Source organism: Rattus norvegicus, chromosome 2, assembly GCF_036323735.1.
Source record: "Rattus norvegicus strain BN/NHsdMcwi chromosome 2, GRCr8, whole genome shotgun sequence".
Classification (NCBI taxonomy): Eukaryota; Metazoa; Chordata; class Mammalia; order Rodentia; family Muridae; genus Rattus; species Rattus norvegicus.
In genome coordinates, this window is record NC_086020.1 from 33084223 (window position 1) to 33101568 (window position 17346).

At 45.0% G+C, this 17346-nt stretch overlaps 1 protein-coding gene across 3 annotated transcripts in view; it reads right to left on the reverse strand.

The window, feature by feature from the left end:
- Mccc2 (methylcrotonyl-CoA carboxylase subunit 2) overlaps nt 1-17346 on the reverse strand; it is a 71049-nt gene that overhangs the window by 45179 nt on the left and 8524 nt on the right. For all 3 annotated transcript variants that reach the window (XM_039102544.2, NM_001012177.1, XM_039102546.2), the window contains exons 2-3: nt 8245-8311; nt 1475-1559 (exon numbers count right to left, since the gene is read on the reverse strand). In XM_039102544.2, coding sequence (XP_038958472.1) covers nt 1475-1559; nt 8245-8311 — 152 coding nt within the window. The remainder of the gene's footprint in view (nt 1-1474; nt 1560-8244; nt 8312-17346) is intronic.

Below are 17346 nucleotides of genomic sequence, written 5' to 3' on the forward strand. Positions count from 1 at the left end.
AAGCTGTCCTCTGACTGTCCCATGTGCCTTGACACACCTGCCCCTGGGCTTACGCACCCTCTCATCCAAACATAAGAAAAAGATACAGCCCATTTGGTAGCACCTGGCATGCACGGAGCCCTGGGTTCAATGCCCTGCGCCATGAAAAACAGATATGGTGGTACATGCCTGTCATCCCATCCCCAGGGAGACAGAGGAGGGAGGATCAGAAGTTCAAGGCTGGGCTGGGACTGTAGGTCAGCGACAGAGCTATGGCTCAGGTTGGATGAAGCCCTAGGTTTAATCACTAATACTTCCAAAATGTCTGTGTGTGTGTGTGTGTGTGTGTGTGTGTGTGTATTCAAGGTCATCCTCAGCTATACAATGATTCTGATGTCAGCTACATGAGACCCTATCTCCATACACAAGCCCTCGAATCCACCTACCTTTTCGCTTGTTTGCCATGACCCATCCTTCAGATCTACCAGGTCTCTGCTGTCTAACGCCCTCCCCACCACCACCCTATTGCACACAGTTCACTTCCAGCACAGCAGCTAGAAGAGCAGAACCCTTATGTAAAATAGTCATGTGTCACGCTTCATGACATGATCCAGACAGTAGGAGCTATGGGCGACTCTGTCGCTCGCAGAAATAACGAAGTATACCAACACAATATAGTCTGTGGGCCCAACACCATAAATGACATCACGCAGCACGTGTCAGAAATGCAGTGAGTCCTGTCTATTCATACTGTGGTTCCCTTGTTCTCTGAAAAGCCAGAACCAATAGCCTTATGGGCCCCCCCAGAACCAGAGCCCAGACCCTACCGTTCTCCCCTACACAGCCTTCGACTCAACTACTCCAGCTTCCTGGGGCTGCTCAGACATACCCAGCTTCTCTCTGGGCAGAGCTTTTGATTGGTTGTTTCTCTTTCCCACTTCATTCTGGTCTATTTTACAATTCGGATGTCTACTGCTTCCTTTCTACCTCCCTCCGACCTAACGGGCCTCAGTAGAGCAGAGACATCTGTCATCTCATCCCCTGAAACTGCCCCAATTCATTGCCTGCAAGTGTCTGACACACAGCAGGCTCTCAATCAATGTGTGGTGTTCTTTGAACTCTCTATATCATGGTTTGAATATGCTTGGCCCAGGGAGTAGCACTATCTGGACGTGTGGACTGTGGGTGTGGGCTTTAACACCTTAACTGCCTTAGCAGCCTTCAGATGAAGATGTAGAACTCTCAGCTCCTCCTGCACCATGCCTGCCTGGACGCTGCCATGCTCCCGCCTTGATGATAATGGACTGAACCTCTGAACCTGTAAGCCAGCCCCAATTAAATGCTGTCCTTTATAAGACTTGCATTGGTCATAGTGTCTGTTCACAGCAGTAAAACCCTAACTAAGACACTATAGGAACCCGAATTTAGAACCATTTGTTGATGGAACTGTCTGGTGACACAGAAGACACGCTGAGGTAGAAAGCAGTGGACCAACCCTGGGTCTATGAGGTTGTCGATTCGGTCTCTGGGTAACAGTTTTCCTCTTGATGTGTGTCGCGCCCGGGCTTTCTCACTCCCTCCTACAATAAAAGCATAGTTAGATTAGAGCAGATGGACTGGAGACAGGCTGCCACCTCACCGAATGCTAGCAACACAAACATGGCACTTTACAAAGGGTTCAGTGGGACAGGTGGTAGTGGCACACTCCTTTAATCCCAGTACTGGGAGGCTAGGAGGCTGGGAGGCGGAAGCAGGCAGATCTCAGAGTTTGAAGCCTGCCTGCTCTACAGAGCAAGTACCAGGACAGCCAAGGCTACAAAGGAAAAATCCTATCTGGAAAAACAAACAAACAAAGGAACAAACGAATGAATGAAAAATAAAAAAGGTTCAGTGTACCATGCAAGGAAAAGCTAATTAGTTTTTAATCCCTAGATGTACCAGATGCCAGTTTTCTGCAGTAAATAAACTGATTATTTTTACTGGCATGTGCTTACACACACACACACACACACACACACACACACACACACACCAATCTATCCCTGATCCTAGAGGATATATCATACATGTTCTGAACTCACTGTCTAAAGAAAGGGCATGCTATTTTTTGTTAGAACTCACACACTGCCTCACTGCCCTGCATGTACCAAATACTACCACAAGATCATGCCCCACACTGTACCTGAGAACAATCCTATTTTTCATTTGGAGCAGATCAAAGCCTAGCTTTGGAAATTCTCTCTGTGCTGGACATGTGCAAACTTGCCTAGAGGGGCCATTAGGTCAGCAGTGGGGAGATGAAATCCTGCCACAGTGGTTAGCAGGTCCCTTTGGTCATACCTTGACGCAGGGATGGTCTGTCTGCCTCATGACAGGGGTGCCGGGAGCACCCCATTGCCACTCAGGACAAGCAGAACACACTCAGCCATGGGGGTCCTCAGTCCATGTTTATCAGGTGAAAAGAGCAGAATCTGGGACAACTGTTGTGGTTCCCAGTCATTTGAGTACCGCTGGCAGTTAAAAATAGGGATCCCAGTTCACACTTGCCCTCATGGGCCAGGCAGGAAGGGGAGGGCAGAGCCTGGATGGGCGGAACCGGTTTGGTTCTGAGTGAGTGCGGAGAGGCTGGAAGAAGGCCTTCTCCAGGAGATTGAGGCATGGCTATTTATGAAGAAGTTTCCCCCCCATGGTGAGCGACCCTTGCCTGCCAATCTTCATTATTTGATGGCTAATGTGAATGCATACCCCCTACTCAGGGTGAACCAGGGATTAAATACTGGTCCTGGAAGGAGTGCCCAGGAAGGGACGCTCATTGGCCAAAGAACTCGGGGCTTCATTAGCATGGAGAACTCCAGGTTTTTATGCTGTGTGACTGATTACTATGGTCCTCTCAGTGAAGTGTCGTGGATAAATGCCCAGAGCAGGTAGTTTGGCAGGAGCTGAGCCCACGCCTACCATATGCAATTCTGAGATTCACAGGGTTAGGGCTCACTCAGGCTTACCAGTTCTGTCTGGTGGTACGGTCCACTTTCCCATTTCCTGTGGTTCCCAACCCTGCCCAAATCTTGACAAAATTACACTAACCAAAGAGCAGTGCAGAAGCCAATGAGGCTTCTCGACACCAAGCCTTACCACCCAGCCTGCAGGCCAAGACATCTGTGACTTGAATGACGTGTGTCCCTCCCTCCCCAACCCACATTAAGCAAGCCAGAGCTACAGAGTGGGAAAAATGCCAAATGCTTATTTTTACTACTGCCCCAAATTATTAATTAAAATTAATTAATATATGTATTTATTTGGTTTTTTTTCAAGGCAGGAACTCTCTGTGTATCAGCCTTGGAACTAACTATGTAGACCAGGCTGGCTTCAAACTCACAGATCTACCTGCTTCTCCCTACCGAGTGCTGGGATTAAAGATGGATACCACCATGCCCAGCTCCTAAATTTATCTCAGCACAGCCGCCTTCGTCTAATAAAGTGGTTGACGATTTAAAAACAGCCATTTCTTTGTTGATTTACATAAGAAATTATGTTCGTGCCTATGTCAAACAAACTTTGAATATGTTCTCATTGTTCAAATCAGGGATCTTGGCTGCAAGAGGAATTTTTTCTTCTTCTGAAGAGGTACACAGAAAACTCCTAAGAGTAATTCTACATTACCTACCAAGAACATTATATCACACATTATTTCTTCTTTCAAAATGAGTTAGTTGCAAGACAGTGTGATTAAAATTGCTTTTTCTCTTCTCCCAACTACTGTCCAAGTTCCTAATGAGGTGTTTAGGGGCAGTGGGAGAGGGATGCAGGAGTTCCAAAGAGCAGAAATTCAAGGAGATGCTCTCTCGATTCTGGGGTTGGTCCATGGGTCAAAACACTTCCAGACACATACTTTAATGTAGCTTATTGTATGCTAATTAACTTCAATACTTAAAAACAAAGAGGCCTGCCAGTGTGGTTTTTAAATAAAGTAAAGAAAGCAAGGCTTGGGCAAAGGTCTTTGGAGACTTGGGTGACATGGGTGCTCCTAAAGGGGCTAGTGGTCGAGGAGCCAAAAGCAGGACTTGGATGACAAAGAGAGGGTAGTGGGAAGGATACGAGAGAGTATCACTCCTTCTCAGCTCTCACTCTCCCTCTCTCTCCTTCTCTCTCTCTCATCTGGCTCAGTCTCTTACATCAGCTGATAATAAAGAGCCAAAGGGTGAGTTATCCCCAATGCAGACTTGATGAGCACAGAATGAAGCTCCTGTGTGTGCGTGTGTGTGTGTGTGTGTGTGTGTGTGTGTACGTATGTGTGAGTGTGTGTGCCTATGTGTGAGTGTGTGCATGTGTGAGTATGTGAGTGTGTGTGCATGAATGTGCATGTGTGTGTGTGTGTGAATGTGTGTGCATGTGCACGCTCATTTTAATTTTTGAGGCAGGGTCTCATACAGCTTGGCAAGCCTCCAATTTGCTACAGAGCCATGGCTACCCATGAATCCTCCTGCTTCTACTTCCTGTGTTAGCATTACAGACATATCCCTCCGTGTCCAGCTCCTCTATAGAGAACTGACTCCGTGACAGCACAACAGAGCCGCTTAGCCTTCCAAAGACGGCTCTTAAATTTTTATGTTAGCTAGATGAGGCAGTTTACACCTGCAGTCCCAATACCTCAGAAGCTGAAGCAGAAGGATTGATCCAGACACAGCCTGAGCTATAGAGTAAGACTCCATTCTAATAGAAATGAACAAACACTCATTCCCACAGACTTTGTGCTGGACAAACTCATTTCCCTCGTGGCCAATTGTTCTAAGCTCTTATGTGTAATTCATCAAGTCACCCTGACTCTAAGATTTGCATTATGTTCACACGACAGCATTCCTGAAACCAGGAAACATTTTACAGCAGGATTCCAGCTTCTTTCCAGGGGTCAGACAGGACCCGCTGTCTGCTTCTACACGCACTGACTAGTGTCTCAGTGTTGTCACTTCCCACAGGACACTCACTGCAGGATAACATGAGTAGAATTTCCCTTCCGATTTAAAATGCCTTAAAAAAAAAAAAAACATACAAGAGCCCCCTGCCTCAACCACCAAAACCAGATGATTAATGCCATAAAGATATTGCTTGGGATTAAAAATATAAAGATAAAACAGGATGAAAACAAAGCACTTCTAAATTTATCAAAACACTCAGAGCCCTTCGATGAGTGTGGCTTAATCAGAATACTTGGTTCTGGGTATTATGAAAGCACCACAGGGGTCATCAATTCTCTGTCTACAGAATGACAGTCACTGCCACCCTCCGTGTTCAACAGGTTAAAAATGAGGAGGATCAAACACAGTAAAGCCACAGAAGAAACCTGTGCACAGGAGAAATGGAATGTGGTCAGAGGTGAGGAAATGGGAAGGAGGCCAAGAGTCACCTAATACCCAATCTTGCATTTGTCATGTTCTTGCTAATGAAAAATGTCAAGGAGTACCTAAGAAACATCCACAAACATCTGCCCGTCTGAAAACTACATCAGAAACTGCATTAATTTCAAAGTCGGAAGTCAGGCTCAGAGATGGCTCAGTGGTTAAGACCACCGGCTGCTCTTCCAAAGGACCCGGGTTTAATTCCCAGCACCCGCATGGTAACTCATAACTGTCTGTCATTCCAGTTTCAGGGGATCTGACACCCTCACGCAGACATACATGCAGGTAGAATATCAATGTGTACAAATAAAAATAAACTTTTCATTAAAAAGTCAGAAATCGGGATATAAAGTGAACAAATAAATCAATGAATGGACAGGAAAAAAACAGAAGTCTTAGTTCTATAATGACGAGGAAAAATTTAAAAGAGGAGAGCAAGTAATATTTCCTACTTCTTTATCAAGTTACCGGCTACAGCACTACAGAGCCAAACTACAGAAGACATGTCCAGACCGAGGTTTGCAAAACCCTTAAACGGTTCAAAAGCTTACAACTTGCTACTAAAGCGACTGCAGACCTGTCCAAAAGCATGCTAAAAATGTACGTTTAGAGCAATAATTTATGGGTGAGGTTTTTTTTTTTTTTTTGATACTTTTTTATTTTCCAATTTCCTTTAAGAATATTTTAGGGGGCTGGAGAGATGGCTCAGTGGTTAAGAGCACTGGCTGCTCTTCCAGAGGACCCAGGTTCCATTCCCAGCATTCCACATGGCGGCTCACAACTGTCTGTAATTCCAATTCCAGAGGATCTGATACCCTCACACAGACATGGATACAGACAAACGACTATCAGTGTTCTAAAAAACAAATAAACTAATGGGGAGATGGCTCAGAAGAGCACTGGCTGCTCTTCCCGAGGTGCTGAGTTCGATTCCCAGGAGCCACATGGTGGCTCAGAGGCCTGTATAATAAGATATGGTGCCCTCTTCTGGCCTGCAGGCTTATATGCAGGCAGAATGCTGTATGCATAATAAATAAAATAAATCTTTTTTAAAAGTATTTTAATATGGCTTAATAATTAATACAAATTAATATGTGCTGATATAATGCCCACTATAATTCTAGTGGCAGAACAATTCTGGACAAAACCATGAGGGTCAACAACATCCTACCTCTCCTCTGCTTCAGGCCTGCTCAGTCCTCTCCTGCTGGAGACCAACTTCCCCTGCAGCTGACAAGAACCCACCACCCTCAGCAGGTCCACATCACAGGACTTGGGTTCCCCCTTGACTCAAAGCCATTTGTCCTAATGACCCCAGAAACCCACACTGAGGATGGGTGTAGTCATGGGGTCACCTCTTCAGACAGCATTAGGTTTTTAATTTGGCAAGCATGTGGGTTCTTTTTCTAGAGGCAGTGTATTAATCTGCATCTTTGTTTAGTCTTTTGTGGGGGTGGAGAGGTGACTATGCCAAGGCATACATACCACCACTGAGCCATAAACCCAGACCCTGTAAAGGCATTGCCTTCTAAAGGGCCAGCCAACCTTTCAACATTGTAACATGACACATCGTCTACAAAATAATGAGAACATGAGAATTGTGTTATCAAAAAAAAAAAAAAAAACCCAACTCATTTTTAAAGTAAGTTTATGGTTTTGTAATGGCTTACTCTCATGGCTGTCTTTGGCACCAGAGGGTTACGGTTTGCTCATTTCCATAGCACTTCAAGAGTGTAAATTACAGCCGTGTTTCCGAAGGAGACTTAACTCATTTAGGCTCTCGACAGAGCAGAGTCTTACTAACTTCTACTTTCAGTCCCCTTTTACTAACTCTGTATATAATCTATTAATTTAAAAGAAAATGGAAACGTATATTTAAAGTAGTTGTAATTCACACTGATCCCTAAATTTAAGTACAAGACTTAGATAAGAACTAGAAACTGAAAGTTTATTAGAAGAATTAAACAATGTAGCTGTTAGAATGCTGACCTCATTCCCAGTAACATATAAACCAGGCATGATGTGCACGGCTATAATCTCAGCACCTGGGAGGTGAGATCAGGGGGATCAGAAGCCCAAGGTCGTCCTTGACTTCACAGAGAGAATTCCAGTCTAGGCACCTGATCGCACCCGTGATCGCACAGTGATGGCACATGCCTTTAATCCCAGCACTCAAAAGGCAGAAAAAGAGGATCTCTGAGTTCAAGGCCAGCCTGGTCTACAGAGTGAGTTCCCGGACAGCCAAGGCTACACAGAGAAACCTTGTCTCAAAAAACCAAGACACGTAATCTCAAAGTTAAACAAATTTAACCAAAGTGCTTAGTAACAGAACAGACACCTGGAACATCTCTCGATACCTTTTCCTGGCTCAACATGGCAGTTCTTCCTTCCCTAACACAGAACAGAATGGAATAAACAACTTTAATGGCTGCTGTGTTCACCGGCCACGCATCAGTTACTTTTCCTGAAAAAACTCCTGAAAGAAAACAAATTCAGATGATTTTTTTTTTTTTATATTTTTACTTCTCTAATCACTTCAACAGATGAAAGCGGTCTTCCAGGCATAGTAATACCTAAGATTGCAACAGTATTCTCAGAGCACAGGTTATGGACAAAACAGAACCTGCCTGTGAGGACATTGTGGGGAGTATTTTTTAATGAGGGCTATAACATTCACATTGCTCCTTCTAAGGTAGGTACCTGTAATACACTAAGAATCTTACTTTGTAGCTGCAAGTAGTAGCCCATGACTGTATTCACACTGTTTGGGAGAGTAAAGCAAGAGGAACATGAGTTCAAGGCCAGCCTGGGGTACATATCAAGCTGTAAGACAGACAGACAGACAGACAGACAGACAGACAGACACACTTACCCAGTCTTACATACTGGGCTCGTTCATGAAGTTGATTCACTAAAGCTTTCATCTGCTCATAGTTCTCCTGAAACAGAAGCACAGAGGGATGTTCTAAGTCATTATCCTTTAACCAAAAAGTCAAGAAACACATCAAGGGGGCTGGAAAGAGGGCCAGCTGTTTAGAGCACCTATGTGCTCTGTTCCCAGCACCCCCAGAGCAGCTCACAACATCCTGTAACTCCAGGAGATCTGATGCCCTCTTCTGGCCTCAGTGGCCTCTTAAGAGCTCGGGGCACATAAATTTATTCAGACACAAATGCATACACATAAAAATAGTATGTAAATATTTTCTGAAAGGCTGAGTGTGTGGCCAGAGGTGGAGACCTTGCCTACCGCAGGTAAAGTCCTGGGTGCAACCCCATACTGCAAAAAAGGAAAGAAAAATAGAGGCACCTATGCCATCTCTATGTGACCTCCACATAAGGCCATCACCACGCCCACCCATGTGCCCACTCCAAATTGGTACACTCCATCCTGCAGAGAGATTACTTCCTGCCCATGTGTTCAGCCCTTCTTTAGGACCTCCGGTCCCTCTGAGCCACCTCTTCAAGGCTGAGCCCTGTTTTTAAGTCCTAACCATGTTTCTTTCGTTTCATTGTTGTTCTGACCACTCCTTTCTCCTTTAGATACCTACCACATTCAACTGATATATTAAATCAGGCGCACACACACACACACACACACACACACACACACTTACACAACCCCCCCACACTCACACTCACACACACTCACTCACACACACACTCAAACACATACACACTACACACCACATACCACACACACCACACACACACTCTCACACACACACACACACACACACACTACAACCACACACACTCACACACACAACTCACACACACAACACACTCACACACAGACCACACAACACACACCACATAACCCACAACACACACCACACACACCACACATACTCTCTCACACACACACAGACCACACCACATACACACACAGACCACACCACATACACACACACCACACACACTCACACATACCACACACACCACACACACACTCTCACACACACACACACACTCACACCCCACACACCACACACACACATCCTTTTTTGCTTTTGAAACTATGCTTTTCAGTATAGCCCTGGAACTTGCTATATAGACCAGGCTAGCCTGGAACTCAGAAATCAACCTGCCTTTGTCTCCCAAGTGCAGTGATTAAAGGCATGTACCACCAGGGAGGGTGTTTCGTTATTGTAGTAGTTGTTGTTTAGGTCAGGAGGGCGGGCAGCATCTCACTTAGCCCACGCTGGCCTATACTCAGTATGTAGCTGAGAATGACTGTGAACTTTGGACCCTTCAGCAGCTACCTACCACCCAAGTGTAGGAATCACAGGTGTGCACCACCACAGCACACCTTTCACAACACACTTTTTAAGGGTCACAAGTTGGCTGGCTGTTTTTATCCACCTGTGTTTCGTGCCATACTATCATCAGTCACTATCCTGAGATTCCAACCCAATACAGAACATTCCACTATTCAGTGGGGAGGGAGGGCGGGAGGAGAAACTGGGCAGAGGTGGGTGAAGCAGGAGAATCCAGTTTAAGGTCATCGTTAACTACACAGTTTGAAGTGGGCCTGAGCCATAGGAGAGCCTGCGTCAACACAACAAAAAAGTAACAGTAAGAACAAAACTCTATGCTTGCACGGCTTAGATATCTTCTGAGTGGCCTGGTGTACTCAGAGCCTGCTGGGAACTTAACTCTAGAAGCTGTCTGGAACACTGTCTCCCGCCTGACTCTTACCAGAAGCTCTGCTATTATTAAACCCAAGAGACGGTCAAGCCGCTGCCAGAAGCGAATCCCCAGAGCATGTCTGCTCCACCAGTCGCCAAAGGGTGGCATTAGAGCAGTGTAAACTGAAATGCATGAAGTCACACACTGCTGCCTTTCAGAAGCTCCGAGGGAGGAACCATCTAAAAACAAGGGCTGTGTCTACCACTGTCCAGAACTGTCCTGGACTACTGCCATCTGAGAGAGCCCTGGCACAGGGGTGGGACAAGCCTCATGTGCACAAACCAGACAGTGGCAGACAGGGGCTGCAGGAGGTGCAGCCAAAGGCCATCTCCATATCTGTCCCCGAAACTCACTTCTCAAAGATCTCGTCATAACCTCAGGCTGCAGCCACCAGAGTGCAGTTCAGGGACAGATGCAGCAGCCCGACCTCAGTCCCTGGGCAAGCTGACAGGGTTCCTGTTCACCCCTCAACATGCCGCTAGGTGGAAAGGAAAGAGCTGGTGTCACTGCTGAGGTACAGATACACTTTGCTTTAGCTGTATACCTAACGTCCATTCTATTTCTTTTTTTTTCCATTTATTTACTTGAGTTTATTTTCATTTTATTTATTTATTGACTCATTCATTCATTCATTCATTCATTCATTCATTCATTCTCTTTCTCCCTCCCTCCCTCCTTCTCTCTTTCCACTGTTAGGTGGTAAACTTTGATGGCAAACAGCTTTATACACTGAACCACCTTGCTGGACCCCGTGGAGCACTATTAACATTTTTAGGCTCACTGAAGGGTTAAAACCACCCAATGAATGCTTACATATTTAAAAAAAAAAAAAAGCCTTTAATCCTAAGGTTTCTTTCTCAAGAGGAGAGGGGAACAGAGAAAGGTGTGTCAACAGCCATTTATAATTAGATGGGAGAAATAGTTCCGAGTTCTGTTGCACAGCGGGGTGATGACAGATAAAAAGCACTGTATTGCATATTTCAAAAAGTGCTAGAAGATGAAATTTAATATCTTCCACCACAAAGAAATTGTAAATATTAGGCTAGCTATAAGAGGGTGTAAGCCCATAATCCCAGCACTCCAGAGGCAGAAGCAGAAGAATAGCGAGTTCAAGGCCAGTCAGGGTTACATAGTAACACTTTGTCCCAAACAAGCAAACTGAAACAATAAAGTAGCTTATCAGAGAGATAAAAAGTTAACTGATGAGAAGAAGGCTTCCTGTAAGTCAGAAAAGGCTGTCACTGAGCTGGCAAGCCCTCTTCAATAACCCAGTGGCTGAAATCCCACTTTCCCTCTCTGCCAACATCAAGAGCAATATCTGTAGTCCAACTCTCAGAGTTTAAAGAAGTTCTAGAAAGTTTTGGAAGCTTCATCCAAACTGTCAATCCTTGCCCCAACTTCAGTCTATGTTTAAAGACACCCTGGAAACATCCGCTGCTGGAAAAAAATGGGCCTTTGGTATTTCCAAGTTTAGGGTTGAATACGTCCCCATGTTCAACGAAAGGAACATCATGCTGCTGAAACCCACACACCGAGTAACTCCGTAAGGTGCACGCACACGGAAGAACAATCCACCGTCGGTCTGAAACTGAAGAGCTGGGGCAGTGAGACGGCTCAGAGGGTGAAGTACTTGCTGACAAGCCAAGTTCAATCCCCAGTACTACATAGAGGAGAAAAGCAAGAATGGACTCTACAAGGTTGCGCGCGCACTCACACACACACACACACACACACACACACACACACACACACACACACTCACACACACACACACACACACACACACCCCAAACATAAAGAACAGTAATAATATATTGAAGTTGATAAAGACAAAGGAAAAAAGGATTTTTCCAGCCACCGCCATATGTAACATTATTTCTCCAGTAAGCATCCATAGCAACACTCCCTCGCCCTCAGGGGCTATGTCCCAGGACATCCCACAGATGCCTAAGTCTTTGGCAGTACTGGATGTTCTCCTACAAACAGACATATGAGAAAGTTTCATCTTTTAAGTTAGGAACAGTAAGACAATCACAGCAATAAATTATAACCATGTGACATGCACTATTTTAAACTTTTTAAATTTAGCATTTTATTTACTCTCTGAGAATGTCACATATTGTCATATATTATCATATGGACTTTGATCATATTTATCCCACCTCCATCTACTTCTCCCAGACCCTGCACATGCCTGCCTCCCAAGTTCCTGTCCTCTTTTTATTTATTTTTATTTTCGTATAACCCACAGAGTCTTCCAGTATTTGTGTGGGTGTAGGGGCTGTGAAGGCAATTCTTGGACTACAGTTGGATGTACAGTTATTTAAACTGGGGAGTTACTTCTTCTTGGAATCTTTGACTCAGTGGTTTCGGGCATCGGGAGACTATGTATAGGTGGTAAAAACTGCAGAAGGAGCATCAGTGGGCCACAGGGAATGATGGGACTCACTCCTGCCTAGTCCCACTTAGTTGACAGTACTGGAGGAGCAAAAGAAGAGGTGCATCTGCGTGATCGCACTGTCAGGGTCCCACAGGCAGTTTCAGTGCCCCTGTACTTTGTCCGATTGCCCATGACTTTGATGGAGAGCCTTAGATACAACAGAAAAGACTAGCGCAGCCCGAACACTGCCAACGTTGCTTCCTTCTTTTTTTTTTTTTTTTTTTTGGTTCTTTTTTTTCGGAGCTGGGGACCGAACCCAGGGCCTTGCACTTCCTAGGTAAGCGCTCTACCACTGAGCTAAATCCCTAGCCCCTGCTTCCTTCTTTTTAATTTGTATTTTTGTTTTCAAATTCTGTAGTTTATTTAACTTGAAGAAAAACAACCACAAGTAGCAAATTCTGTGCTGGCTTCCAGAAGACCAAACAATTCATCTTTAACATTGCTAACTACACTCCAAAATGAAGTCGGCAGACAACATTACAAAGTATTTACAAAAGATTCTATCCCTTCCTTTTTAAAGATTTGGAAACAGTATCTTACCCCGCAGCCCACGCCAGCCACCTGATTCTCCTGCCTCTGCTTTCTGACAGCTGGAATTACAGCTGCGCATCACACCTGGGCATTCTCAATTATTTTGCAGGAAATCCTAGAATTTCCACAGGTCCAAAGATGAGAACTATTACTGCATACCACTCACCTGTGAATTTCACCAAATAGCCCATTAGTGTGGCTTCCCCCTCTGCCAGACTTGGTTCTACAGTTTCATCAGTTTAAACAGGATTTCACACAGTAAGATCTCAATCAATCAACGTGTTTCTTTCCTCTCTTCCTACATCACTGAGAATGCTCTGCTTGTAGGTCTTTCCACTAAAGCATCCTCACTCGTCCTTCAGCTTGCTCTTCTTCCTGTGGAGATCTGGAAGCCAGTGAGACAGATCCTCATGTACCAGTGTGGGGTGTTGTTGTTGTTTTTAATTTTTTGCCCCATCAAATAGAAATTTAACTGACCGCCCCACTCCACACAACACACACACCTGTATTGTAACTCCTGGAGACAGTCCCTCTCCCTCTCCCTCTCCCTCTCCCTCTCCCTCTCCCTCTCCCTCTCCCTCCCCCTCTCTCTCTCCCTCTTGCTCTCTCTCTCCCTCTCCCTCCCACGGCTGATAAGAATAGTTCACAACATACAGGGAAACCAAGTCCCTCTGTCAGAGTACCACAGGCCCAAGGTACAATCTCGGCAGCAACATGCTGCCCAATCTAGAGTACAGTCAATCCAAACCAGAGCTAGCTAGACTCCAGACCAGTGGTTCTCAACCTGTGGGTCACTATCCCTTTGAGGGTGGACTGACCCTTTCACAGAGGTCACCTAAGACCATTGGAAAACACATTTACATTAAAATTCATAACAGTAGCAAAACTACAGTTATGAAGTAGCAGTGAAAATAATTTGACAGTTGAGGTTCACCACAGCATGAGGAAATGTATTAAAAGTGGTAGGAAGGTTGAGAGCCAAGGCTGGAGATCTTTACCCTAGTTAAGCCAGCCTTTTGTTAAGAAACAGGGAAAAGGGCCAAGCATAGTGGCACATGGCCCGAATGGGATGTTGAGGCAAGATCAACTCAAGGCCGGCCTGAGCTACATCATGAAAACTTGCCTGGAAAAACAAAAAAGCTATGTTTAAAAAATAATGAAAAATCTTTCTTTGCCAAGGTCTTCTGAAGCGCCCTGTGGTGGTGGTGGTGGTGGTGGTGGTGGTGGTGGTGGTGGTGGTGGTGGTGGTGGTGGTGGTGGAGGACATGAACGCAGGAAGAACACTGCTCTCTGTGAGGAAAACAGGGCAGAGAGAGCATTCGGAGGCTGTGTCACAGAGCATTATGTAATCTCGACACCATCTCTTACCCCTGTTAGGCCACTATTCTCTCCCTTTATGGTGTGTTTGCATCAGAGTTGCTGCTCACAAGGGGAGGTCCCACAAGGGGAGGGTACTATGTTAATTCTTTTACATTTATCTGTTTATTTATTTTGTGTAAGATGCATATAAGGACACACATCATGTGAATGCCTGGGGCCCTTGGTGATCAGAAGGTGTCAGATCTCCCAGAACTAGAGTTATGGCTGGCTGTGAAGAACCACCATATTGGTACTGGAAACTGGATCTGGGCCCTCTACAAGACCAGCAAGTGCTCTTACTCACTGAGCATCTCTCCAGCCTTCTGTTGTTCCAAGGCAGGATCTTGAAGACTCCAGACTGTTCTGAACTCATCATGTGGTCACTGCAAGCCACTGATCCTGACCCTCTTGCCCCAACTTTCCTAAGGGGTGGGGTTAGAAGTGCTCACTACCATGCACAGCCTAAGATTTCTATGTATTTAATTTTTTTTTGTTAGCAATTTTTTTTTAAATTTCTTATTACTGGGGCAGGGCATGGCAGACATACAGAGCCAGATTCTTCAATTTTTATGTGGGTTCTAGGTTCAAAGGCAAGTCTCAGGCCTGTAGAGCAAGTGCCTTTACAAACTGAGCAATATTGCTGGCCCCCAAATATTAAGTACACATACTAATGGGTTTTGTTGTATTTCATACATGCAATGTACTTCCATACACACACAATGTATTTCATACACACACAATGTATTTCATACACACACAATGTATTTCATACACACACAACGTATTTCATACACAATGTATTTCATACACACACAACGTATTTCATACACAATGTACTTCATACACACACAACGTATTTCATGCACATACACAATGTATTTCATACACATACATGATGTATTTCATACACATACACATACACAATGTATTTCATACACATACATGATGTATTTCATACACATACACATCCACAATGTATGTCATACACACACAACGTATTTCATACACAATGTATTTCATACACATACACATACACAATGTATTTCATACAGATACAAAATGTATTTCATACAGACACACAATGTATTTCATACAGATACACAATGTATTTCATATACATACACAATGAATTTCATACACATACACGATGTATTTTCATATACACACACAATATATTTTGATCCTGTTCCCTCCCATCTTATCCACCTGCTAGTCTCTCCCCTGCTCCCACTAATGAATGCCCTCCCTCTTCCCTAACAGTCCTCTGTCCTTGCGTAGTTCAGTGGCTTATTGCTTGTGTGTTGTTTTGTAACCCAATGGGCCTCATCAGAGTTTTTACAGTCGCACAGGTTAAGGATTCACTGACTGAGCATGGACACTTTGCCAGGCTACGCCACTGAGGAAAATCTCTCCCTGTGGCTTTTTCATAGTCATGTGGGATGACCTTTTCTCCCACCTCTCCCTTCCTTCCTCCCTTGAAAACCTTTCCCTATCCCCCCCACATCATATGTGCTATCTACTCCCCCTACCCCCACCTTAAAAAATCCATCCCCGCCCCCATGGGTCCCTTTGTAGTTTAGTCCTGGGCTCTACACATATCAGTCCCACATTAATGCACACATATAAAAACAGAAACTAGGGTCTGAATAAATGAAATAAATAAACTGTCTTCAGAGCCCGAGCCTTCTCATGTAATATGGTATTTTCCAGTTCCATCCAATTTCCTGCAAGTCTCACAATTTCACTTTTACTTATAGCTGGATAAAACTCCACTGTGATTGTGAACTGTATTTACATTTCCCACTCATCTGATGGTGACCTAGGCTAATCCTATTTCCCTGCTATTGTGAATAGAACAACAGTGACATGGATGTGCAAATATCTCAGTAGTGGGTTAGGGAGGCCCTTGGGTATAGGGCATGTGGGACCGCACTAACAGACACTTAAGAACTGGTGACGAGACCCCAGATCTGAGATAGTAGGAGTCGTGTTGCCCATTCCCTGCCCCTGTGCCTGTTCTGAGACCATCAACCGAGAGGACCAGGGGTCCTTAGTCATGTAGCATAGCCCCTGGAACTCTTCTCCATGGTAATGATGTATCTAGACAGCCTTAGCCTTCAGCCAATGACTTTCCCTTCCTGAATTTTCTCACACCCTTCCCCCAAAAGGTATAGAATCCCTGGTTCTCCCCAAAGAGTGTCTGCATCTGCATCACCCCGACAAAGAAATAGGAACAAGATAAGATGGTCTCAGAGAGCTGCTTCATTAAAGACTGCCACAGAGGAGGCCTTCTCCTAAACGAGCCATGACACTAAGACTCCTGAAGAAGGCATTTTTTCTTTTCCTGGCCCTCTAGTACTTGGCATTTGTTCCCAGTAGGACAAGATCCTGTTTGTCTTGGGCTCCATTTTCCCCTTCTGGCCTGGTGTACAGCGGCCCCAGGGGGGGACACAGACCTTGGACCCCAATTCCTGACTTCTCCTCAGGGCAGGTGTACCCTTGGCACCAAAAGAGTCCAAGAGGAAACCTTGGACCCACAGCATTTGTCCCAGAACCTACTCTCCCCTTCTGGTGTAGCATGTAGCGGCATCTGACACCCCAAAGGGAAACTCAGGCTGCGAACCCCACCATCTCCTCTCTGAGCAGGTGATTTGTTGGCACCCGGACACTGTCAGCCGGCAAAGAGAGTAAGAACGAGGGAATCACAACTAACCTGGGTACCACAACCACAACTAACCTGGGTCTATGCCCAGGAGAGGTATAGGTAGGTCATACGGAAGTTCTCATTTTAGGTTTTGAGAAACCCACAGTGATTTCACAGCCCACCAACAATAATTAAGGTCTCCCCTTTCCACCCAAGCTCACTGGTATAGTTTGCGTTGGCGTTCTTGACACTAGCCATTCTGTCAAGATAAGAAAGGCTTGCAAAGCATTTTTTATTTTCATTTCCTCATA